At 27.0% G+C, this 27,179-nt stretch overlaps 1 protein-coding gene across 1 annotated transcript; it reads left to right on the top strand.

Annotated features, from left to right (window-relative positions):
- Positions 1 to 26,175, top strand: LOC135922476 (uncharacterized). The gene is made up of 7 exons (XM_065456841.1): positions 1 to 178; positions 361 to 546; positions 594 to 824; positions 1,218 to 1,382; positions 2,527 to 2,772; positions 24,176 to 24,391; positions 25,910 to 26,175. Exons 3-7 carry the CDS (start codon positions 728 to 730, stop codon positions 26,173 to 26,175), a joined length of 990 nt encoding a protein of 329 aa, XP_065312913.1. The 5' UTR covers positions 1 to 178; positions 361 to 546; positions 594 to 727.
- Positions 26,176 to 27,179: the final 1,004 nt, after the last annotated feature.

Here is a 27,179-nt window from a genome sequence, read left to right as displayed (position 1 = left end):
CAGATTCTAGTTTACTATTTGAAAGATTATTCTCTGGATGAGAGTGTCAAAGTGAAAGCTGTTTTAAATGACAACAAATTGACAGTGGGTCTTAAAAATTTATGAAATCAACCAGGAATCTACCATGTATCTGTTCCTAGACTAGGACCAATATTCAGAATTAATGCTATCGCCATAAGTAAAAAAAATATATATACACGTTTAGAATTTACTATTTCATTTTGATTACAATGGGTCTGCTACAAAAATGCTAATTTTTTAATTAAAAAGTATACATATCTAAAGCATTTTTATTGACAATGTTTTAAATATTCTCAGAAAATTTTATAAAATATATAAACAATTTTTACTTTAAATCAGGCCTAGTCAAGAATGCTAGGACTGGTTTGCCGAAGGTGGCGAGTATGGTTAAAATGATAGGAATGAAACAATGCTAATTTATAATTTCTGCGCATTTGAAGATTCTAAGATGTACCTACTAGTCATTGCTGTTGAGAGCCTGCCTGGAAAGGGCCTTATATTTATTATTTTATTTTTTTTCTTCAAGTTTTCATTTTCTCGAAATTATAAATTCACATTTTATTTGAATTCAGGAAATTATCATCTAAAAGATGGACAATCCTTGCATATCAATTTGCCAAATTATTTCAAAGATGGCAAAAGAGATCTTAAAGTGAGTCCAGAATCTGTATTCAGTATTGATGTCTCGCCTATATTATACATTGAGATGGATTTAAAAGCAACCTTTACTCCAGAAATCAAGGGAAGATACCAAATATCATATAAAAATTTTAGACATACCATTAATCTATTCCATTTTTTAGGTATAATTATTTTAATATATTTAAATCTTCTCTTCTCTTCTCTTCTCTTCTCTTCTCTCTTCTTCTCTCTCTTCTTCTCTTCTCTTCTCTTCTCTTCTCTTCTCTTCTCTTCTCTCTTCTATTCATTTTATTTTATTTTCTTTCATTTCATTTCACTTTACTTTTCATTTATTAATCTGTTTTTGACATTCATCCATCTCACTAAAAAAAATTTAACCTTTCTATATGGATTTAAGGAAAATAGTGCTAAATAATCTAATTATTTATTTTTTTCCTACTTTTAAAAACAATTTACTACGCATCCACTAGGTATATCAAAATCAAACCAATTTATTTAATCATATTCGTAACCCACCTAATTATTTATAAAATGTTTATAATAATATGATAAAGGAACACAGAAATTAAACTTAGTAGAGGGCAAGGAATACAACAAAACCTTTATATTTAATGATGGAAAAGAAATAGAAGCATCAGGAACTGCGTGGTTCAAAGATGCTGGAATTCAATATATCGACCATAACTATGAAATCCAATATCTAGAACTTATTGTTCAGAGTAAGACTTTAATTATGATAAATAAAATGCAATATATTCAGTTCTAAGGAGTAGCCTGGGAGGGGACAAGGGAATATTCCACTCTTACAGAAATATGTAGCACTGTTAAACGGCTAGGTTTGAGGCGATTTTTATAAACGGCAACTCAGTATTCAGAAATATATTAAGCTAGCCTGAGGATTTCGTTCATGGCAGGCATAAAGGTATAGAACATATATCAGTGAAATTTTGAAGTCGAAGTTATAGCGATATTTTTCTAGCTAAAATATACTGAGTTTTAGTCGATTTCTAACTCGGCTCAAAACGGGCCAGCCGTTCAATAACAACACTACTGATATGCCACCTTTTGTTGTGAATATCATTTTAAACTTATAAAAAAAATTATATTCTTGCCTACCAAAAAAAAAATGCATGCATATATCTTAAAAAATGTTTTGAAAAAGAAAGAATGTAAAAGTTTAGTCTCAATGCTAGCTATATTTTTGGTCTAAGGAAAGCAAAACTGGAGGCCCCTAAGAAAATATTTTTATAATTTGTTTTTCTTTCAATTTATATCATATTAAAAAAATAAAATTTCTTATTGACAAAGCGGGGAAGTTCTTGCCCTGAGAATGTACTCTCTCTAGTAGTATGTCTTGTCGTCGGTAGTACGCTAGTAATATTTTAGAATGTGAGGTTCAGAACCGGGGTTCAGACCGTCTTAAATAACAAATTTAATGATGTAGCAATAACTGATTCAATTTTTATAATATAAGATCTCTTTTTATATTCAAAGGTAATTCAATTATGTATTATATATATATATATATCATATAAAATAACGTTTTCTATATCCAATTTACACAATATAAAGGTTTAATTTTAATATATCACACGATCGCCTATAAACCCTCATTATCTAAAATGAAAATGTATTATTAACACAATAAACAATAAATCGTTACAAATAATGTAACATTTCTCAATCACCCTCTGGTATCCTAGGAATATATAGCTTATCATAAACAGAGGCGATCTCGGATTTTCGCGGGCTATTTATTATATATTGATTCATCTATGCTTTATATTAGAATTTTTAGTTTAATACTAAATAGAGTATTATAGTGCTTTTGTTTTTTTTTAAAATAAAAAAAATAAAACTTAGAAACTTCGAAAATATTTTACGATCTTAACATTAAGCATCCGAATTTTCTGATAAAAGCAAATGGGATTGATGCCGGTAAATCACAGATAATTGCAAGGAATGGAAATAAGGATGAGCACGATTTCAGTACCACAAATGTAGATGGAAAATTATATTTAAAAGTTACACCGATGCTTAGAGATGCTATATCCATCGATATTAGATTTGGTGATTACAAGATATTGACCGTTCACCTAGCTCCTCAAAGTAAGTCAATAATAAATTTTATTTTTACCCATCTGTAAAATAATCTACATTAAATAAACACCATGCGTGTTAATTAATTGTATGTATAGTTTAAAATGCCTAAATGACGGTCAATTCGGTTCAATATAGGGCGTACTGGAGATAATCCGTTAACATAAAGATGTTTTAATTTATATATGAGCCGCTATATTTTTTAGCCCAAGACCCAAGTGATAGTTATCGGCTAAAACCTTGGTTTTAACCGATCTTTTAGCCTATCTCAAAAATCAGCTTAAACAGCTAAAGATATAGTAATTATTATCCAACTATAATTGTGTGTACCAGGGATCTTTATGAATAATCATTTCGAGATAATAAATAATTTGGAAGCAAATCCTGCTTACCCCGTTCCACAATTATTTTTAATTCTTACTCTTTTATATATATATATACGGTTAATTCCCCCCCCCCCCCCTCCAACCTCACACTCTTATCTATGTATACTGAATTATTAGGTGGTTATTGACGAAGAAACATTATAATAACAAAACTAATAAAATCATAAACTTGATATTTAGAAATTGTCATTCTAGAAAGCGAACGGGATTCGGCACTTTACTTAGAAGCCACATGTAATAGCTCAGAAATTGAATGGATCCTCCCTAACAAATCTAAGCGGAGTATAGATGAACCAATGAATCGTCTTATTATCAGAGCAAATGACGGATTTGATGGTTTGACAGTTGTCAATTGTAGGAACAGGCCAATCATGGCCTGGTTAGTAATTTCCTTGGGTAAAACCATTTTTTCTTACATTTCAAGCTAATTTAAACATATATTGGGAATTTATTATGTTGGATACTATTTAGTGGTTCACTAATTTTTTAATATGGCAAAACCTTATTTATCCCATTAAATTATAACTATTATTTGATCCTGAAGTTATTTAAAATACATTTCTTGTCTTGGCACCTTGATATACTACATTATAGTTTTTTTTTTGCATTTTATATCTTTGTTTCAATGAACTATTATTATTTAGGTATTACTTCCCTGAATACATTTCTCAGCAATAAAGGTTACTTTTTGTTTAATTCCCAGAAAACTATCTATTTTAGGGTTAATCTTTAACTATCAACTCTCAGTTTTATTTTTCTACTTTCGTCCATTTAGAATGAGTTTTTATTATTAAACCAAGAAATTGTGCTTTATATATTATATATATAAAGTCGTTGGAATGCGAAATTCATCTAAAACTTAAACAACCTTTAAAATTAACCAGGACATCTAACAAAAACACATTTCTAACTTGCATCCAATGCTAAGATTATTAGCAGGAGCACCCATACATTTTTTTGCCACGTTATAAACATATATATTTTTTATTTATTTGTATAAGGCTAATAAAAAAGTTTCGGTTATAGCCGAGAAACACTTAGATTAATGTGATGATGGCATCATAAATTTTAAATTTATTATTTAATATTTGTATTGAACTAAATAATAGCTTCATCTGAAAAATTAATTAATTAATTGTTTCTTAATCATATATATATATATATGTTTACTATATACTTTCACGAATGAACCATAATTGGGTATACCAATATATAAATAAAAGAAAGGAGAATTTAAACGATGAATTTGAATGTCATGTTTTAATTTTTTTTTCTTCTTCTTAGGAGTGAACATAATGCTCTTTTGACTATGCCCAATATGTGCGTCAATAATCATTAATAAAATAGTACAATTATCTGTTTCGTATATAGAATATGTTTCTCAAATAATTTTTCATATTTTAAAACAACATATTAAAAAAAATATGAAAATGTCAAGTTTTCACCCAAATAAGGCTATTTTAAATACATCTATACCTATTAATAATTTATTAAATTCATGACGCTACTCCCTATAGACTTTATGTCAAACTTCATAATAATAACATAATATGTCTCATAGTGGTATATTATCAAATGAGATATGAAACTGAATCTCAAATCAGTGCTGTTAAAAGGGCATTTTGAACCGATTTTTTAAAAAGGGCTAAATCAATATTTTAACTAGAAAGATACTGCCTAAGCCTCAAGATTTCGATAATATAATGTCTAGACATTTGTGTTCCTTCTATGAGCAAAATCTTCAGAATTGGATAACATTTTTCTAGATGTAGCATTGAGTTAGCCATTTTTAGGCTCAAAACAAGTCGTTTAACAACACTATCTCATAATAAATCTTTAACATTTAAATAAAAATTATGGTTTAGCATTCATCATAATCATTCATAAATATATTCAATTTAGACGCGTTCAAATTAACTTAGATATGTATAGTAATTGTTACCACTCCTTACATAGGATTGTAATTTATTTGTCGAAGCTAGTGGGAGAGACTTAATACAAATAAGGATCCTAGTATTAAATAAAATTAATATATAAATATTTAATAATTTCGGTTAATAATCTTATGAATGTTACAATTCCTTATATGACTTGTAATCAACTTGTCGAAGGTTGTAGTAGAAACAGTAACAACTCTAATTTTGATTTTATTTAAAATTTTTCCATTTTATATACATCTTTTTAATATGCAAAAATTACAAGTATAATTGAAAATTCATAAACATAATTAAAATTACCAGTCTATAAAAACAATAATTTCCTTGACTACATATTCAAATTAATAATTAACCTTCGTCGATTTATAATAAAAATTCATAAAAATTACAAGTATGTATTCAAATTAATAATTAGTGCACGAATACAACAGTAATTAATTAATTAATCAATCGATATCTATATTCTTTCTAACAATAAAAAATAATTAAAACAAGTATAATCATAATAAATATAATGATTAAAAATTACATATTTTAAGGGAGTAAAAAAAAATATACGTAAAATATAATTTCTTAACGAGATCATTTTTTTAGGAACATTTTCAAATAATTTCTAATATTTTAGAAAAAATATATTTTATATATAGCTTTTAATATTATTTTTACAGGGCTCGATTTGAACCGGTTTTTAAAAACCGATAACTCAGTACTTTCGCATGAAATGTAAAATATTGAGTTTACCGGTTTTAATAATCGGCTCGAATCGATCAGTTTAACATTTCTAAGTTTTAGTTTTACTAAAACATTGATATACCCTGAGATCTGAAATCTTTTTAATTAATATTGCTTCTCTTTATGTTTTTAATTTTTTTAAACTAAAATTATAATAGTATATAGATGGTTTTAAAATACTAAGCTATTAATAAGTTTTAGAAAGTAGTTCTATTTAAATTAGTGAAATTTTAAAGCTTAAATCAAATGTATTTAACTCTTAAAATTATTGATTTTAAAAAAGGGGATTTTAGTTAGTTCTATTTCGTATGATTAAAATATTTCAAGATGATCGAAATATACTATCATTTTCTAATAACTAAACATTATAATATGAAATATCTTGAGAATCTTGTCTCTGTTCTTTAATGTAAGAATTGTCATAAAAAAATTTTGCGTCACATTTAGTAATTAATGAGCAATATACTATCATTAAACCATCTAAGTCCATCTAAGTCAGTGTCTCTTGCTTAGGAGCAAATTTGTTGGTAATATATTTTAATAAAATCTTATTGGTTTTCTTTAGGTCTTCAACTAAGCTAAATTAACTCTATTTCCCCTCTTAACACAAATATGATTCATATATTATATATAAAGTTTAAATTATTAGTTTTTGTAGCTCTTGTTAAATATCGTTTCGTCTTTTATAAAAGTGCTCACTTTGATATTATACAAGTTTGTCCCAACAATTTCTATCTTTTAGACTTTTTATAATATCAAATGAAAAACTGAATCCTATCTTCCATATAAATAATACAACTATATTCAATTACAATACTTTTCCTGAAAGTATACATTGTTTTCTACAATTAATTTAAATGCAAAAAAAAACATTTTAAAACGAATTAAACGTTAAATATATTAATAAATATATAATATAAAATAAAAATAATAATAATTAAATTAAAATATTAATTAGAATAATTGTAATAGAATCTTCTAAATAATGTTATTTTTGAGCTAAGCCTTATATCTTATGATGATAGTCCAGTTATGCGTAGTTCATTGCTATACACGATAATATAGCTGTATAGCAACCGAGACTTGTGCTATTTTCGTGGTTAATGAAAACAGTAAATTTAAAAATAACATAATTTGCCCACTTAACAATAATATTTTATTAAAGTTGTAATAAGCATAAATAATAAATAATAAATAATTAATTTTATATTTTATTCAAGGGACGGAAAATCTAACGTTGAACATGACAACCAAGACAGCAGTATTAACAAATGCTAAAAGATTCCTAACACAAGCCAAGTGCTTATCTTAAGTCTTTAAGGATTGAAATGGAGAATACAAAAATAGAAGCTAAAGATGGTTTCAACTGTGATACGGATACTCTAGAATTGGTATTCAAAAGTTTCACGTTAGATTTGTTTAAGAAATCTCCCTCGTTTCCGCTAAATATTGAAGGCCGTCATGTAGTGGACATTCGCTTTATTTAAATATTAACGACTTTCGGATAAACCATACTTTACTTGATTGTTATAATAATATCATAATAATTTGCAAATATAGGAACTTTATGGGTTTAAATTGAAATCATAAAATTTTGGGGAATTTTGATAAACATGAAATATTGTTTTAAATAAATAAAAAATATTTCAAGTATTATAATATAGGAATCGTTTTTCATATAATTCACTCCTTAAAGTTCTAAGTAGAGCTAATAATATAAGACTCTAATAAACATGTTAAGATATAGTAAACACGTCATATAATATAGGTATAATACCTTGAAGGGTTTTGATTTCAGATTATGGTAATCTAGAATATTCTTAACTTTCTCTTACTATTTTCTAACAGAAAAAAATTATTTTGAGACATAAAAACTATCTATTATATGTGTAGTAGCAAAATTCTCAAGAAAGGACTGAAAAGTTTCACTTGACCTGATGGAATCTTATATGTTTTAAAATATCTCAAAATTCAATAAACTATTTATTTTTGATGTGTTGTGATTATAGTTAATATTAATTCGATTTAATTTGAAATAGTGAGCTGTTCTCAAAATATAGCAGCTAACTCCACACTAACTTTGCAACTTCCTGGGCCAAATTCAAATTTCGAAACAAGTAATATTTTAATTAAGGTACTCGAGTAAAAAGATACTTTTAAATGTATCTGGGATTTTAGGGATAAATTAAAGGTTAACACACATATCTAAAATATATATTATAAAATAATATAAAAAACATTTATTTATTAACTTTATAATATTTTAAACTTTATTATAAGGTTATTCAAATAAAAATAGTTAAAATACTAAACATCTTTTTGGTCAAATAATTAAGGGAAAGATACATTTCAAAAAAGTGCAAATTGTCACGTTAACTCTTGTCACAGTTATCAACTTGAGGTTAAGAATGATATTAAAAGAATTTCAAAGTGATATTTGATTGAAACAACTCCCGCAAGTTAATTGTCTAGTTTTACTTTTTGAATTCCCCGGCTGCCAATTTACCTTAAAAAAATTTGTTAATCTGCTCTCCTGGAGGATATTTAGAAATTATTTTTTTTAGAGGGGATTTGGCTCCTTATTTATTTTTACTTAATAGAAGTTTTATTTAACTCAAATAATAGTATACATTCTTGATCTTATTGGGTTATTTAGTCCAGAGGAGGAAGGAGGGGGGGGGGGGTTAAGAAAAACAAAAATTGGATATGGGGTATCAAATAAAAGGTAACACCTATCCTCAAAATTAAAAAGGAGATTCAATAATTTTTCGATAGGACGAGAAATATTTGCTATTAGAAATATAGATAGGTGAAGTAAAACAATAAATAAAATTAAAAAAAATTTTTTAAAAAAAGTAATTCGATTGTGGACACATTATCTTACTATGGATCCAATTACTTCAAAGATATGCATTCCCATGTAAATCTTATAAATCAGTTACTTCAGACCAACAGTCGAGGTTCCACTGTTTTTTTCTAACCTGTATAGTATTAGAAATCTATTTTACACATTTTAAAATAATGGTCGTTAAAGTTGAAATGATACTTTTACCAGGTTAACTGACATAATATTATAAAATACGATTAATAAGTAATACAAATTTTTTAAAAAAAGTTGGTAATGCGCATGAGAGAAATATTAGTTAGCTTAGGCTTCATATTCTAAATATGCTGAATATACATCTTACTGGAATGAGAATTTCTTTCAAATTCAAAAAAAAAAGGTTTAAAGTTAAAAAAAAAAAACAAATGAAAATAATTTTTCAGCATATAGAGAGTAAAATCTACTGTTATAAATTTAAAAATTTTTTCCCTTTAAAATTTATAACTAAACACAAACCTTTAACGGAGAAAATTGGTCCGAAATTTTTAGCAAAGATTTTCTACATGCATTAGATTAAATTTCCTATCAAAATCAGATTTTTCAAAAGTAATTTGATCAACCCTAATAAATGATTTTAAAATTCAGAGATTTCGAATCTCTCCATGAATTCCATATCCAAATATGAAATATATAACTAAATTTAACCTTTGTTTTATCGAAACTTTGTTCTATTTCAAATTTATTTATATATATAAAAAAAAAATTCTTTAAAAATTAAGATTGATTTTTAAAAAATTTTTTTTTATAAAAGATTAATTATTTTATTTAATATAATTATTATAAGAATATCTTTATTTTTACAACTAAAGAAATTGCTAAATTTTTATTATTACGATAAATAGTTAAATAAGGTTTTGATATTGTATGCTTTCATTTTACATTTGCTAAGACTTACAAGATTTATTCTTAGGTAATTTTACTTCCGTAGCTAATATATTTTTTTTTATATATATTTACTAAAATTAAAATTAAAAATAGAAATATTTTTTAATATTTTTATAGAGATATGTTTATCTTAAAACAACCATATCCTTTATATTAAGGATAAATAATACAATTGAGAACCTTCCTTAATTTAGCACTATAGGACTGTTCCCTAATTTGGATTCTTTTTGTTGGAAGATATTATACTTTAGGTAAAAGATATGAACTATACGATTTTGAGAAACCAAGTTAATAGTCATTTTAAAGAGGTTTCAGCTCAGTAAAGATGGCCACTATACGATGTTTTGTTTTTGTATACTGAAATATTTTATTATTTCAAATTTGTTTTTATAGTTAGAAATATATGCTTGTTTTTAAATAAAAATATCACGTAATCTTTTTCTAATATCCAAAAAAAAATGTAAAATTGAGCAATTATTTACAGGGGTTTACTTGTATATTTTATAAAACTAGATAACTAAAATGAAAGAAAGAAAGAAAGAAAGAAAGAAAGAAAGAAAGAAAGAAAGAAAGAAAGAAAGAAAGAAAGAAAGAAAGAAAGAAAGAAAGAATAACGCGAAGAAAATTCGCCAATTGTGTATAAAATCTTAAATGCTTTCAAAGTGGGGTTTATAGGACCATAATTGAGAATGAACATTACATATAAAGACACAAGTTAATTATTAGGATCAAGAATATTCAGTATCTCCCTTCCCCCCCCCCCCCCATTAAATATATCTTAAAATATGTTATACTTATAAATTTTATTAATTTTTGGGTCTCTTCTCTTCTCTCTCTTCTCTTCTCTTCTCTTCTCTCTCTTTCTTCTCTTCTCTCTCTCTCTTCTTCTCTCTCTCTCTTCTCTTCTCTTCTCTTCTCTTTCTTCTCTTCTCTCTCTTTCTCTCTTTCTTCTTCTCTCTCTCTTCTCTTCTCTTCTCTTCTCTCTCTCTCTCTCTTCTCTTCTCTTCTCTTAACATCCACTCTTAAAATAATTATCAATTTTATAAATAAATTGTATCTTATTTTATATAAGTTTATATTTATAGCTATTGGTTTAAATCTTTTAAGGAGAAATAATATAAAACTTCAGTTAGTTGACCAGGGTAATATTTTATCAATACACCGTGTCAAAAGAGCAGCTCATTTAGGCTAAATTGGATCCACCTAACAACCATTTCTAGACAACTATTACTAACATAAAAAAAGGACATTAAATTTTATGTGCCTTAGAGAGGTTAGAGCTGCAATTTAGACAATATAGAAAATCTTCCTTAAATAAATTTTGAAAACATACCAATTGAAACAATTCCAATTTAATTTTTTTTTCTGATCTAGAAATATGGCCAATCATATTTAAAAGCTATAATCAACTGATAACTAAAATAAGCCCAGAGAAACCTTCTAATGTAGATCTCTGATTTTCGGGTATTTAATAAGCGTATAATATGATATATACAAATATAATGGATGATTGAACTGTAGCTAACAAGCTCTTCTCTAAGTAATAAAAGAATACCTGTAAAAGTATACTAGTCAGACATCAATAAGTACTATTTTAGAAAAAAAAATTCAGAAGAAAAGTGTATATGTACATGATATTAAACACGTTTATTGAAGAAAAAAAAAACAACATTATTTCTTATAAGCAACGAAATTGGATACCAGAAAATATATGATGTACAAGTATAAAATGGTTATTTATAAAAATTTGTTTTCGTAATAGGTAAAAGGTTAAAGAAAACATAATTGTTTAGGGGGGGGGTGATGTGGGGGGGGGGGAGGGTTTTAAATCGGTAGATGTACATTTAAACCTATTTTGATACTTTAAATTTCTTTTTATTTTAAATAAAAAATTTATTAATTTCTTTATATTTTTTAAAAAAAATTAATTAAATCTAAAATAAAAAGTTTTACTTTTCTAAGATAGACTGGCAATCAGAAGGAAGATTTATCGGAAAAATAAGGTAAAATTTTTATTTTATTTATATAGTTATAATGTAGTGTTGCTATACGGCCCGATTTGAGTCGATTTTATAAACTGTTAACTCGATATTTTAGCCAGAAAGACATTGGCGAGCTTAGAAATTTCGCTAATAAGACGCCCGGATCTATGTGCCGTTCTGTAAGCAAAATCTTCAGGCTTCGTGCAATATAATTTTCTGGATAAAATATTGAGTTTGCCGTTTTTTAAATAAAATCGGCTCTAATAGGGCAGTTTAACACACTAGCATAATATTTGTGATTGGGGTGGGGGTGGGGGGGGGGCGGGGGTCAAAGTGTTGTTTTCTAAATTTTTTCGATTTTGAGGGAATATGCCCGAAAAATGTATTTTAGGAAATGTGCAGATAACTAACTCTTACCCGACACTGTCGTTCATTCGATACTTTTACCCATATTATAAATGAATGAAGAATGTGTTAAACTGTTTTGAAATAATTAGAGTTCGAAGCAATCTCTTTGAAAAAAAATTTTAAAGTAGTTCTTTTTTCAATGATGAAGAGTATTTTGTAAAAACTTTTAAAATAATTAATTCTTTATCCCTTATTCCGATGATCTTTATATATTTTTTTTGTGATATTCTCATTACTCCTTATTTCCGCCCATAGCCGATTAGATATACTTGGCGCGAGAATCTTAAATGTCGAAGTAAATGATGAAATATTTTGTTTTCCGTGCCGTTCTACGAGAGTGTCAAAGATGAGTGTTCTCTTAATGTTGGAATAATAATAACGCTCGTTAGAGGGATACATTGAATTAATAATATGTCCAGTTTGTTTAATCGGTAAACGAGCAGTTTATCAATTTTTTTCTCAATTTTTTTTTATAGAAATATAAAGTTTTTTATGGAAAAATATCGTTTTTTATAGAAAAATATCGTTTTTTTATAGAAAAATATTATTTTTTATATAAAAAATTCGCAATGCAGTTTTATTTTAAACATTAATAAAATTTAAAAAAATATTTAATCGTAAATTAATTAATTATTTTTATAAAAAAATTATATTTTATTTTATTGGTTCAATTTAATTTGTTAATTAATATTATAGTTTAGTTAAGTATTTAAAACTAGCTCATTCTGCGACAAATTTTCTCTGAAACTTAGAAGCTGATAAGCATGTTATCTTAGGGTTAGACATATACCGGTTAAGATTAACAATTAAAAATAGGAGTTTAAACCTTTGAAACCAAGGAGTTTATAAGTAGGTTATCCTAGGGTTAGACATATACCTGTTAAGATTAACAGTTAAAAATAGGAGCCTAAACTTCTGAAATCAAGGAGTTTATAAGTAGGTTATCTTAGGGTTAGACATATACCTGTTAAGATTTACAATTAAAAATAGGAGCTAAACCTCTGAAACCTAGGGATTCATGAGTAAGATTTATAATTAAAAATTAGGAGCTTGAAATTACCATTTTTATCTTCTCTATTTTGATGGGTTAAAATTTTATACAAATTTTTTTTTAAAAAAATAATTCAGCCTTTTAAAGCAGATATATACTTTCGCCATTATTAAATTTTTGAAACTGCGAAACTAATTTAGTAGCTTTAAATACTTAATTTTATAAATGTTTGGGCTGTCTGTTTGGGGTGGTTATATAGTTGACTCATAGCCTAGAACATTCCGAATTTGATTCTCATCGGAATTAGCTTCCATCTTCCGAAATCAACCTCTTGGGAACTTGTTGAGGATAAGATTAAAAGGAACTCTTGTCCCATTTCTGTAAGTTATAAAGGGCAGGGCGTTCGTAAGAAAGGTCAGGGAAATTAAAATTCGTCACTTTTACCCTTTCCTTTTACAGATTGTAAAATCAACATACACACAAATTTTTGAAATATATTTTTTTTTAAAGATTGTTTCGGAAAAACTCGCAAAGAAAATATGATCCAACTTTATAGATCGATAATTTTAGCAATTTGCCTGTGGTGTTCCGTCATGATTCTAACAGTAACAGGTATTATATATATATATTATAAATATAATATGATAATTAGAGTTGGTCGGTTTTCAGTAGTCTACGGAAAAATGATACTTGGCTCTAATAAATATACTTAAATAAGCCTCTTATTATTTTTTTGTAATTTGTAAAGTTTTAATAATATATAATGAACATAAAAAATAGAGGGTTAAACAGTTAATTTTTTTTCTTTCTTTCTTTCTTTCTTTCTTTCTTTCTTTCTTTCTTTCTTTCTTTCTTTCTTTCTTTCTTTCTTTCTTTCTTTCTTTCTTTCTTTCTTTCTTTCTTTCTTTCTTTCTTTCTTTCTTTCTTTCTTTCTTTCTTTCTTTCTTTCTTTCTTTCTTTCTTTCTTTCTTTCTTTCTTTCTTTCTTTCTTTCTTTCTTTCTTTCTTTCTTTCTTTCTTTCTTTCTTTCTTTCTTTCTTTCTTTCTTTCTTTCTTTCTTTCTATCTTTCTTTCTTTCTTTCTTTCTTTCTTTCTTTCTATCCTTTCTTAAAAAAAGAAAGCTTATGCAAGATCAAAGGGTCTATATGAGTAAGATTGTTAAATATTTTGTTTTACAAAAGAGTATAAAATTTAGTAATCCACTCCACAATCAATCATTCAATCTAAAATTTAAAAATAGTGAAAATTTAATTTATCCAATAACGCATGCGCATTACGATTATTTAAATTTTCGCGAATAAATTAGATAAGATATAAATATTATTCATTTTTTTTTATAAAAATTAAGCCATGAAAACATTGAAAGTAACCGTTTATAGAGGTTATAACCTTTTTTTTATTTTTATTGTAAAGGAAGGAAGAGAATGGAAGGTTGAAAGTAAGGAAGGAAGGAAGGAAGGAAGGAAGGAAGGAAGGAAGGAAGGAAGGAAGGAAGGAAGGAAGGAAGGAAGGAAGGAAGGAAGGAAGGAAGGAAGGAAGGAAGGAAGGAAGGAAGGAAGGAAGGAAGGAAGGAAGGAAGGAAGGAAGGAAGGAAGGAAGGAAGGAAGGAAGGAGAAGGATAATGACTATTAATATTATTATTTTTGTATTTTATTGAATAAATAGATTTCGAATGTCACCCAGGACTTGAATATGACCTCCCAAAAAATTCTAGGCTTAATTATACAAATGCATCGATAGAAAGACAAATAGGGGAGATATGGGAGGGTTTAGATAATATCCTAAGGAAGAAAGTCAAGTTAGTGAATGAAACATTTAAAATCGGGATCAAAATATCCAATTGCAATCACGATACTGAGGGATCATATAGAATCGTAGATGGCGATCACGTGATTTTGCAAATTGGAATAACTCTTCCACGAGGTGTCTTTTTTTAAAATTATTATTTAAAAAAAAAATACAAATACATATATTTACCAAATCTACAATTTTGAATTTATTTTAACGGACATTATGTATAACTATATAAAAATATATCTTTATTATTTCATACAAAATTTCTGAAGATTTATTTTTTATCAATTTAATAAATTAACAGTGAGAATATTTATATAAACCATTATAGTAGTTCTGTGAGCGTTACTTCACAAATAGTAACGCGTTACTAGTTACCTTGTGAAAAAAAAAGAAACGCGTGTTACTGGTACATTGTAACGGGTTACTCGTTACTTTAAAAAAAAATTAAACATTATATAAAGAAATTTTTTGTTTCCTATATGTATAATGTCAATAAAATTATGCTTATAAATATACAAAAATATAATTTTTAATATTTTTTTCAATTTTATTTTCAACAACAATTGATTTTTTAAAATTTTGACGAGATAAACAAGAGGCTAAACACAGCTCCTCCCGCTGTGCCTCCCACGCATTCAAATTGGCGCAGAGCATGGGAGGGAAGGAATCAAGTCTGCCCTTTTCATTGTCAAGATCTTTCGCCCAAACAGGAAATAAGTTAAAGCTTCCTTTCTCCGCCGACATCTAATTTTACGAGAGGCCATTCTGACTTAAATAAGCGGGCGAATTATTGCTGATTATTCGATAGAAATAAATGTGAAAAATACTTCACCTTCATTTAACGACGTCTTGCAAGAATTGGTTTAATAAGTGGTTCACGAAATAAAATTATAGTAATCGTGAGAGTGAGATCTCCTGTATATATTTTTTTCTTATCTCTAAAAATCGAAAGAGCCGCAGGAAAAAGGTCCCATAACCATATAGAATCATATACATATATAGCCCATATACTATATAAATCTAAGGAACGATTTGACATTATCTGAAAATCTGTGATTAAGATCTATAACAAGATTCGTTAAAATTTGTGGCTATTCTCCTTAATAAATCTAATTAACTTCACTGAGTTATAGAGAGTGTTCCATTTTGTTTATAAAAACTAATTTATAATCAGATATTTCCATTTTTTTTCTTCTTTAAAATTGGGTGCACAGTATCAAGGATGCCCATGTTAATTCCAACAATCGAGGTTAAAATATTTAGGTGTAGACACAATTTTCACTGACGAAATATTAACTTTGTACTCTTTAGCTTACTTCATTGGTGTAAAAAAAAAGTGTTTCATGTTGGTGCCAATGGCAGGCTTTACTCATCTTCATCCGAAGAAAGGTGTAAAATTGACTTAATATTACTTTATAAAATAAATTATAATATTAATAAGAATATAAATTTACGAATACATTTGATTCATTAAATATTAATTATTATAATTAACAATCTTGACTGAAAATTTTAACAACGAAAATTTAAAACAAAAAATGAAGGAATTTGGTGGTTTGATGTCAATTTAAAACTCGGCTTAAATTATTAATTAAAAAATAAATAAAAGCGATTTTTAAGAAAGTATTTGAAGTAATTTATGCGTTACCGTTACTTTTAAAAAGAATGTAACGAATGGATTACCTTTTCTTCTAAAAATTGTAACGCCGTTACTTTTAAAGTTATTTTATAGCACTCTTACTTTTATATAAATTATATCTATACAAACGAAGACACGATAGTCGAATTATCGGAAGGCAAACCTGGTATCATTAAGATGAAATTTTCCCCAAAATACGAAGACCGAGTCATCTATTTTAAAAATGATATTGTCGGTAAATTCTCGTCCAATATCTCCTATTACGGTGCCGCTGTATTAACATTTGACGTGGTTACAATGGATATTAAAGGGGACCACCAAGTAGGTGATGGCCATAGTTGGAAAAATATCAAAATTATCGTGAAAATTAAATTATATTCATACATTTAAATGTTCCTATGACCTTCCCTGGATAGATTTACACGTAGAATCTCGGTATCGGTATTTCTCAAAAGTTCTCATTAATATAAGCGATTTTAAAGTTTCTGAAATATGTGTATTACCTTTGGCGCCCATTGAGTTAGTATATTTTTTTATCAGCATATAGATTGTCCTTAAAGAATATTAAAATTAGATAGTTGTTATAAAATGTAACAATAATTCCGAAAATTCACGAGTTTTTCATAACCTGTTAGCGTATCTCTTTTCACATATTTCCGCAGTTTTGGTAAACATGAAGCAGTTAAAAATCGCCAACACTTTGCCCGACCGCCTCTTTATAATAGCCAAAGAATAGTTACAATTATGTCATTATAAACTGACAAAAAAATAATAACTAATCAATAGAAAAATAGTTATATTATGAATAACGGGCAGATTAACCTTATATCCATTCAAATTTTAATCTGGCGGAATAGAAATTCTTTAGGTTCGTATCTTTTATTCGTTATTTTTAAAATTGTATATATATATGTATACAAAGGGGAAATATCGATGTACTGTCACGATAATACTCTAGAAAACTGTAACTTGACGGTGAATACGGGACCTTTCCGGAATACTAAGAACCTGTCGATAGAAAAATCTGGTGATGTCGAAGAGATTAATTGGGAAGGTGCGGAGAACGCCACAATGATTCGTGTTTCAGTTCGGAAACGGTATCGCTCTCCTCGAGGCATAAGTTTTGAAATCACCAATGAATATTCAAAAACACGTGTGCAAGTAATTCCATTGGGTAAAATTTTACTTAGATTCCCTCCTTTCATTTTAATTTGCTACAATTTTTATTTTCTTTCATCATGTCAGATAATATGGATAGATGCATTGATAGAGGCTCTCGCAATTGGGCAGATACTCTAAATTGATAGTTAAAATAAAAAAAATAAGGCTCTTAATTAACCAATCAAAATTAAACCCAAAATTCTTAGCAAATATTAATTTTTTTTTGCCATTATTAAGGGACATCTAGGATAATTGTTAGCGATGATTGCAATATCTTTCTTTATTAGCCTTCATTTGAATATATTCGTCAGATGTTTTTATATACCCGGCCCCTAACCAGATCTAATAGTCCGCGCATGATCCAACAGTGAGATTATCATAGAACTTAAATGTAAAATAAAAAGCTCATAATTTATGGATAGATGAAACCGAACTTCATGATTCATATGGAAAAATACGGAAGTGTAATTTGGGAGCAAAATAAATATATAGATTAAATCACGGGATTAGGTTTACACTGGTAATTCCCCGCCATATGTATTTATAGTTGAGTTTCCGGTTTCCCGCCAAAGATGAGGCTTTTGGAATTAATGGATGAATGGTTGAGTGCGGGAAATATGGCGATAATATTAGAAAGGTGGTAATATTGTCGTCGAATGGAATGGATAAATGAAATATTTTGCAATTAAGAATATGAATGATGGATAATAGCCACGTGTAATCAAATTTTATTTTTGAAAAACTGATAAAAACAAATTAATATGAAAAATGAATATTAAATAAGCGAATGGTGGTTAGATCAAAAATTTGTCTCTGTTAAAGTATCGGTTCAAAAAAAATAGTGGGAGTGATGCATTTCTATAAATCTGGCAACCTTTTACCAAGAAAATAATTTTATATTCAATTTTTTATTTTATATCCACAAATATTTTGTTCATACCAATAATATACCTTTAATCTTTAAAAAAATAATATTTCGAAATAAGAATTGAAAGTCAAAAATTTGGGTGAAATAGTAAACATCTCGACATATGTCACTAATGACACCCGTGAAAAATCTCCAGTGTGGATACGTGAAAAAGATGGAATCAAAACCGAAATTAACGGCTATTGGGTCAGCAATTTGGCCATGCTGGATGTGCAAATCCACGATGCATCAATTGGAATTTACTCGCTGAGAGATAAGCGACCGGAAGATAAAGCATATCAATTGGCAAAATGTAAAAAATAAATAAATAATTATATGTCTCATTGGGAATATTTTAAAGCCTCAATTTTTTTCTTACGGTGCAAAAAATAATTTTGATCAAGGAATAAATCTTCAGGAAGATCTTTGAACAATTTTTATTTTATTTTTTTTTGAAGAACATTTTAAATTCTAATACCTTGGATTATATTGTTTAAGGAGAAAGATAAAGTTTAATTCTTTTGAATTTTATTTTTTTATAGTCACAAGATTCGAAAAACAAGTAAAATATGGTGAGTCTCTCGCCTTTGATTGGTCGGCGGTTGCCTACTATTTGGCGCCTAATAACTATGACGCTCTACTTCAAGTAAAATCCCCAGATACTGACGCCAATTTAATAGATCTTGAAATCGATGGTGATGATTTTATTTTCAGCTTAAATCAACGTGTTCCTACTGGAATGTATAGAGTAATAATCGAAGAAGTCCTTGTGGCAGAAATCAGCTTGGAAGTACAGGGTTAGTTAAAAATACTATTTTATTATTTAGGTTGACCTCAGAGTGGGATAAAATTAGACACTAATTAACAGCTGATCAATTTCGAAATCTTTTAATAAAAAACAATTTTTCATTTATTAAAATCAATAATTCATAGATTATCGGTTTAAATAGAGATTAAAAAATCTAATAGGCAGATTCCAAAAACCGATCAGCTGTTAAATCGATTCCACTATGAATCTAGACTTACACCAACTGGTTATATTCATTAAAGCGTAGCATGTCTGTTTCCACTCCGATATTAAACTGGGGCCCGATTTTATCGGAATAACTTAATTCCAATGATTGGTTATTTGAAAATCGTGACAAGTCCGTTTCCATGTCTTAACCAACAATTTTTTTTAAATTGGTGCATGCGCACGATATATTTTGCAAATATTTGTGGAAACATGGTAGGACTTTACGAAAAAATGGGTCCATACAATATAGGATTCTAAGAAGCACTGAATTGCTAGTCAGAAGACATCGAAAAATAACCTAATACTTTTTATTAGAACTTTCATGGCAATTAGGTCAAAGTAATTTAGAAATTTATTGTAGTATTTTTTTCACTCATAAAAAAAAATGCACTGAGGTTTATAAATTTTTAATAATATTGAGGTGGCCAGTACTAGACCCCAAAAATTAAACTAAAATTCTTACTGGGATAATAATAATAAATTGAGTTGGCTCAGCTTTATCTAACATTCTTCTTAATCGCCATCTAACAGAAGATTTTCAACAAATAAATAAATAATTGAACATAAAAAAATTATTTAAATTATTTAGGTGACATTGTCAATATTGAGGCCTCTGATGATAATAGAAAATACGTTGAGTTTGATGTAGGCAAATTTAATATCAACGTTTCCATTGATCAGATTCTAGTTTACTATTTGAAAGATTATTCTATGGTAAGAAGGACCAGTGAGGAAGCTGATTTAAATGGCAACAAATTGATTGTAACTCTTAGAAATTTATGGTATCAACCAGGATTATATGAAGTATATATTCCTAGACTAGGACCAATTTTCAGAATTAATGCTACAGCCATAAGTATACAATATACATATATATATAATGTTAGAATTTACTATCTCATTTTACTTACAATGGTTCTGCTAAGAAATGCTATTTTTTTTAAAAATAAAATTTACATCGCAAAAGCATCTTATTGCAAAATGTTTAACTTATTCTTAGAAATTTTTTTATAGAAGAGAATGAGAAGATTAAGATGGAAAATCCTATGAGATCTAGAAAGCAGGGATTTCAGTATTTCTATCTGCAGTATTTATCGAGGAACAATATTTAGATATTTTGGATTTAAATTATTAATCTACTGTTTAAGTTACGACACAATCCATTATTTTTATATTTCGTTAATTTATTTTAAATATCATGTTTTATTTTAACGTTTTAATTTATTTTTATTAATAAATGCATTTCATATTAAATAATTTTTCAACTTTATAATTTTAATAATATTTATTTTTTAACAGTGGCGTAGCTTAAAAAATTATTTTTGGGGGTAGTTTTTAATGAACATTCAAATAATTTTTGAGATAATTTCGTTATAGATATTATTTATTAAACTTTATAATATAAAATAAATTTTAAAATATAGAGATTTTTATATATAATGTTAAAAACTTTATTGTAAATAAACTATATATATAATGGTAGAATATATAATTTAACAGTTATGCCTCATGACGATATTATTATCAAAATATAAATAATAATTTCTCTTCTCTTCTCTCTCTTCTCTTCTCTTCTCTCTCTCTCTTCTCTTCTCTTCTCTTCTCTTCTCTTTCTTCTCTTCTCTTCTCTTCTCTTCTCTTCTCTTCTCTCTCTCTTCTCTTCTCTTCTTCTTCTCTTCTCTTCTCTTCTCTTCTTCTTCTCTTTTCTTCTCCGATTGAAAATAGTATAATGAATTGCTAAATTTTTTAAGAGTTAATATAAAAATTATATAAATATTATCTCACGAATAAATTTGAATTATAAATTATTAGTGAATTAAAATATAGATTATTATAATATTAACTTAATAATTTAATCATATTTAAAAAAATTTGATTAGAAATATATAAAGAGAGGTCTACTTTTCTCCAAGATTTTTAATAATTCATCTAAGATTCAAATTTTTATCTAAGAATAATCTCCTTATAAATAATTTTATAGGACTAATCAATATAAATGGTTTTAACCGTTACTATTTTCTTAAATGATTTAAAGGTTGAAAAAGACCTTTCATTAGTCCAGGCTAATATAAAAGGTAGCTTAAATAAGTTACTAATATTTCGATACTAGGCACACGAATCTAAAATTGCAATTACGCATGATCAGAAAAATAAGAAGATTAAAAAGAAAGAAAAAAGAAAGAAAGAAAGAAAGAAAGAAAGAAAGAAAGAAAGAAAGAAAGAAAGAAAGAAAGAAAGAATGTAAAGTGTGATTTACCAATCAACCTTATAATAATAAAAATTAGTTTTATCTTTACACGGTAGAAATAATAAATTTCTTTATATTCACCAAAAAAAATTCAAATTCAAATTTTTTAGACAACAATTATGGTTCCTTTTTGGGAAATAAATTTTAGAACTTTTTTTTAATTATGTAGAAAATTATAAATTTATAAATTATAATTTTTAACTATCATGTAAAATTTTATTATTTGTAATATATTTTTTTATAATATAAATAAAGTAATTCCACTACAAAAAAAAATTATTTATTATTTTTTCAGGTTTTTTATTTACTCGAAATTTGTATTTCCTTTTATTTTGAATTTAGAAAATTATCAGCTAAGAGATGGAGAATCACTGGATATTAGAATAAGTAGGTATGTCGAAAATTACGATACAGATATTGAAGTGAGCCCACCTTCCGTATTCGGTGTTCATGCCTCGTATAATCTCATCGAGATAACTTTGAAAACCGCCTTTACCCCGGATATCAAGGGAAGATACCAGATAACATGTGATAACCTAAGGCATACCATCAATCTCTTCCATTTTTCAGGTATTTAAATATATTCGATATATTTAAATCTTCTTTTTCTTTTCTATTCTTCTTTCATTCATTTACTTTTCCTTGTTTTTTGGCATTTTGTTTTTATCTCACTTAAAAACAAAATTAGAACTTTCGAATTAGTGAATAATTCAAAATATTAAATAGTGCCAAATAATCTAATTATTTATTATTATTTTTTTTTCTTCTTTAAAAAACAATTTACTACGCATCCACTAGGCATATCAAAATCGATTCAAAGATTCATACAATTATTTAAAAAAATGTTATAATATTATGGTAAAAGGAACACAGAAATTAAATGTAGAAGATGGCAAGGAATACAACAAAACCTTTATATTTGAAGATGGAAAAGTAATTGATGTATCGTTAAGAGCATGGTTTGAAGATGCTGGAATTCATCATATCGAACATAACTATGAAATCCAATATCTGGAGCTTCATGTTCACAGTAAGACTTTAATTTATGAAAAAAATGCAATATATAGAGTCATAAGCATGGCCAGGGGTGGGGAGATAATATTAATATGTTGCTTTTTTGTGAATATAATTTTAAACTAATAAAAAAATATTCATTTTGGCTCCCATCCCCATTCACTGTCGCATTCCTTTTTTTCAGACGCCTTCCTTTTTTTTCAGACGTAACGGTAATGTTATTTTTGAAATAACGTTTTAAGCGCTATAGAAAATACATAATGATTCGGATGGAAATATTTACTAGAGAGAAATGGGTATATTAAGGATAGACGATGAAATTTTTAAGCTGGCCTAATATTGCTCTAATATAAATATTGTGTGTTAGCCATTTTTAAAAATTGGTTAGAATTGAAACTTCTAAACAACACTAATAAAGGGATAAATCGCAAAGATAATTTCAACACACCCTACAGTTTATTATGATCCAAGGAGAAGAAAACTTATCATAGGCGTAGACAATCTTGGATTTAACTGACTAATTGATTCGTTTATGCTTATATAAGAATTTTTAATTGAATACTAAATAGAGTATCGTATTGCTTATAATTTTTAAAACTTAGAAACTTTGGAAATATTTTACGATCGTAACGAGAAGAAACCAGAGATTTTTCTGATAAAAGACAATGGGATTGATGACGGCAAATCGCAGGTGATTGTAAGGAATGGAAATAAGGATAAACATGATTTCAGTATCAAAAATGTAGATGGAAATTTATATTTAGAAATTAAGCCGATGATTAGAGATACTATATCCATCGATATTAGATTCGGTGATTACAAGATCTTGACTGTTCATCTGGCTTCTCAAGGTAATTCAATAATAAATTTTATTTATGCCAATCTGTAAAATAATCTACAAACATGACGCGTGTCATTTAATTGTATTTATATACTTTAAAAATGGCTAAATGACGGCTAAATATAGCGCGTACCGGAGAAAATCCGTTAACATTAAGGTGAGTTAATTTATATTAGTTTTTTTTTAAATTTTGAGCTGTTATATTTTTAAGCCCGAGACCGAAGTGATAATTTTCGGCTAAAACCCTGGTTTTAACCCATCTTTTAGCCTATCTCAAAAATTAGCTTAAACAGCTAAAGATATAGTAATTATTAGCCAACTATAGTTGTGTGTACCTGGAATAATCTTTATGAAAAATCATTTCGAGATAATTTTATCAACGTCTAAATAATAAATAATTTGGAGGCAAATCCTGCTTACCCCTCTCCACAATTATTTTTAATTCTTACTCTCTTTTGAATATATATATGATTACCCCCCCCCCCCCAACTCACACTCTTGTTTATGTATACCGAATTATTAGATGGATATTGACGAAGAAACATTATAATAACAAAACTAATAAAATCATAAACTTGATATTTAGAAACTGTCATTCTAGAAAGCAAACGGGATTCGGCACTTTACTTAGAAGGCACATGTAATAGCTCAGAAATTGAATGGATCTTCCCTAACAAATCCAAGCGGAGCATAGAGGAGCCAATGAATCGTCTTATTATCAGAGCAAATGACGGATTTGATGGTTTGACAGTTGTCAAATGTAGGAACAGGCCAATCATGGCCTGGTTAGTAATTTCCTTGGGTAAAACTAATTTTCCTTACACTTCAAGCTAATTTTAAATATATATTGGGAATTTATTATGTTGGATTATATTTAATGGTTCACTAAATTTTTTTAATATGACAAAAAGTTATTTATCCCATTAAATTATAACTATTATTTGATTTTGACGTTACTTAAAATTTTTTATTTGTCGCCCTCATATCCTACAATATAATTTTTTGCATTTTTATATCTTTTTGTATCAATGGACTCTTATTATTTTACTTTCTACTTTCCTAGGCAAATTTCTTGGAAATAAAGATTACGGTTTTATTTAATTCTCAGAATATTTATTTTAGGGTTAATCTTTAACTAACATCTCTCTAATTTAGGTCATTTCCAGTTTCGTCCATTAAGAATGAGTTACACAATTATTATTATTATTAAACCAAGAAATTATCAAGTAATATATATATATATATGTAAAGCAGTAGGAATGCGAAATGATCTAAGACTTAAACAACCTTTAAAATTAACCCGGACATTTAAAACAAACACAATTCTAACTTGCATCAAATGCTAGGATTATTAGCAGGGTTGCCCATAGATTTTTTACCAGGATGAAACCTATATGTTTTTTTGGATATGGCTAATAAAAAAAAGCTTTGGTTATTTATATCTGGAAAACAATGAGTGATGTGAATGATATCATAACTAGATGAACAATTGATGATATTAAAAATAAATAAAAATTTTAACGATGGAGAGTTTTTCCTTTAGAAGTGAACATTATGCCCGTTTGACTAGGACATATGTTCGTCTATAATAATTATTCAAAAAACAGATTATATCTGTATGTATATAAATAGAATATGTTTCTCAAATATTATTTCTTATTTTAAAACATCATATTAGAAAATATGAAAAAATCATTTTTTAACGCCAAAATAATGCTATTATTAAATAATTATTAATAATTTACTAAATTCATGACGCTACTCCTAGACTATCTGTCAAATTTCATAACAATGACATTATATGTCTCATAGTCACATATTATCAAAATACGCAACTAAATCTCAAATAAATCTCTAACATTTAAGAAAAAATTATATACATTATAAAGATGGAATACTAAGATGATAATAATTTAGTAGTAGCTTTACAATACTTTTCTGAAAGTATACATTGGTATAAAAAACCATTTAAAACAAATTAAAGTTTAAATATATTATTAAATATATAATATAACAATAAAAATAATAATAAAATTAAAATATTAATTAGAATAATTGTAATAGAATCTTCTAAATAATGTTTTTCAAGCTAAGCTTTATATCTTGTGATGATGGTCCTGTGATGCGTAGTTCATTGCTATACGATAATATAGCTTTTAACATTGAATTTTGTAATCAAGACTTGTGTTATTTTCGTGGTTAATAAATGTGGCCTTAGGTTAAATTTAAAAATAACATAATATGCCCACTTAACAATAATATTTTATTAAAGTTGTGATAAGTATAAGTAATAAATAATTAATATTATATTATTTTCAAGGGACGGAAGATCTAACGTTGAACATGACAACCAATACAGCAATACTAACAAATGCTAAAAGATTCCTGACACAAGACAAGTGTTATCATAAGTCGTTAAGGATTGAAATGGAGAATACAGAAATAGATGCTAAAGATGGTTTCAACTGTGATTCTAATACTCTAAAATTAGTATTCAAAAGTTTCACGTTAGATTTGTTTAAGAAATCTCTTTCGTTTCCGCTAAATATTGAAGGCCGTCATGTAGTGAATATTCGCTTTGTTTAAATATTAGTGACTTCCGGATAAACCAAACTTTATTTGATTGTTATAATAATGTCATAATAATTTGTAAATATAGCAATTTTATGGGTTTAAATTGAAATCATAAAATTTTGGGGAATTTTGATAAACATGAAATATTGTTTTAAATAAATAAAAAATATTTCAAGTATTATAATATAGGAATCGTTTTTCATATACCTTGACTTTGAGATCAATTATCACTAAAATAATTATAAATAATAGTATATTTAAAGTTATGAAAAGAGCTAAGAATATAAGACCTATATAAATCATTTTAAGATATAGTACACGGCATTTGATATTGATAGCGTAACTTAAAGATTTTGATTTCTGTAATTAATCTTAGTTATATATTACTTATTTCAACAGCAAAATTTAATTAATTATTCTATTATTATATGTTTATGTAGCAACAAAATTCCCCCCAAAAAAACTGAAAAATTTAACTTTAACCATCAAAAATATATAATTAAATATGAGTTAAAGAAATTAATTTTAAAATTAGGCATTTTTAATTTAACCCATCATATTGATAAAATATTTTATTTTCCAATTTTTTATAATCCATATTTTCTAATCATCTTCTCCGCGATATAAATTCAGCCACCATACCCGCTAATAAGATTTGGGATATGTTGGGATTTAGTAGCTCGTAGAACCAGAACATTCGGTATAGTGATCTCATTTTATGGCGGTCACTAAGAATATAATTACTGTTTCAAATATAATTATAATAATGATAACGATAAAATTTATAATTTTAAAAGTAAAATTAAATTTACTAAAGCAGCTATCTCTACTCTCAGAAATATAAAATTCAAAATCTAAATGTTAATCAATATTATTTATCCTTTTTTGTGAATTAATTTTGTTTTTATTGTTTAATATAAAAGTTGCATGTTTTGTTTCGTAATCCATGGGGATTCGGAATCTCTCAATTTTAAATCATTTACTAATGAACAAGAATAGATAATATAGAATAAATT

The sequence above is a fragment of the Gordionus sp. m RMFG-2023 genome, chromosome 1 (assembly GCF_954871325.1).
Source record: "Gordionus sp. m RMFG-2023 chromosome 1, tfGorSpeb1-WG-v2, whole genome shotgun sequence".
In the NCBI taxonomy this organism is placed as follows: Eukaryota; Metazoa; Nematomorpha; class Gordioida; order Chordodea; family Parachordodidae; genus Gordionus; species Gordionus sp. m RMFG-2023.
The sequence above is the reverse complement of the archived record's forward strand: the minus strand, read 5'-3'. Positions and strand labels throughout refer to the sequence as shown.

Bases quoted from the DNA above. Each gene is read 5' to 3' on its own strand.
- LOC135922476 (XM_065456841.1), top strand. From the start codon at position 728: ATGGATTTAAAAGCAACCTTTACTCCAGAAATCAAGGGAAGATACCAA. The intron at 2,773-24,175 runs GTAAGTCAATAA...CTTGATATTTAG, and splicing joins CGTTCACCTAGCTCCTCAAA to AAACTGTCATTCTAGAAAGC. The intron at 24,392-25,909 runs GTAAAACTAATT...ATTATTTTCAAG, and splicing joins CTGGTTAGTAATTTCCTTGG to GGACGGAAGATCTAACGTTG.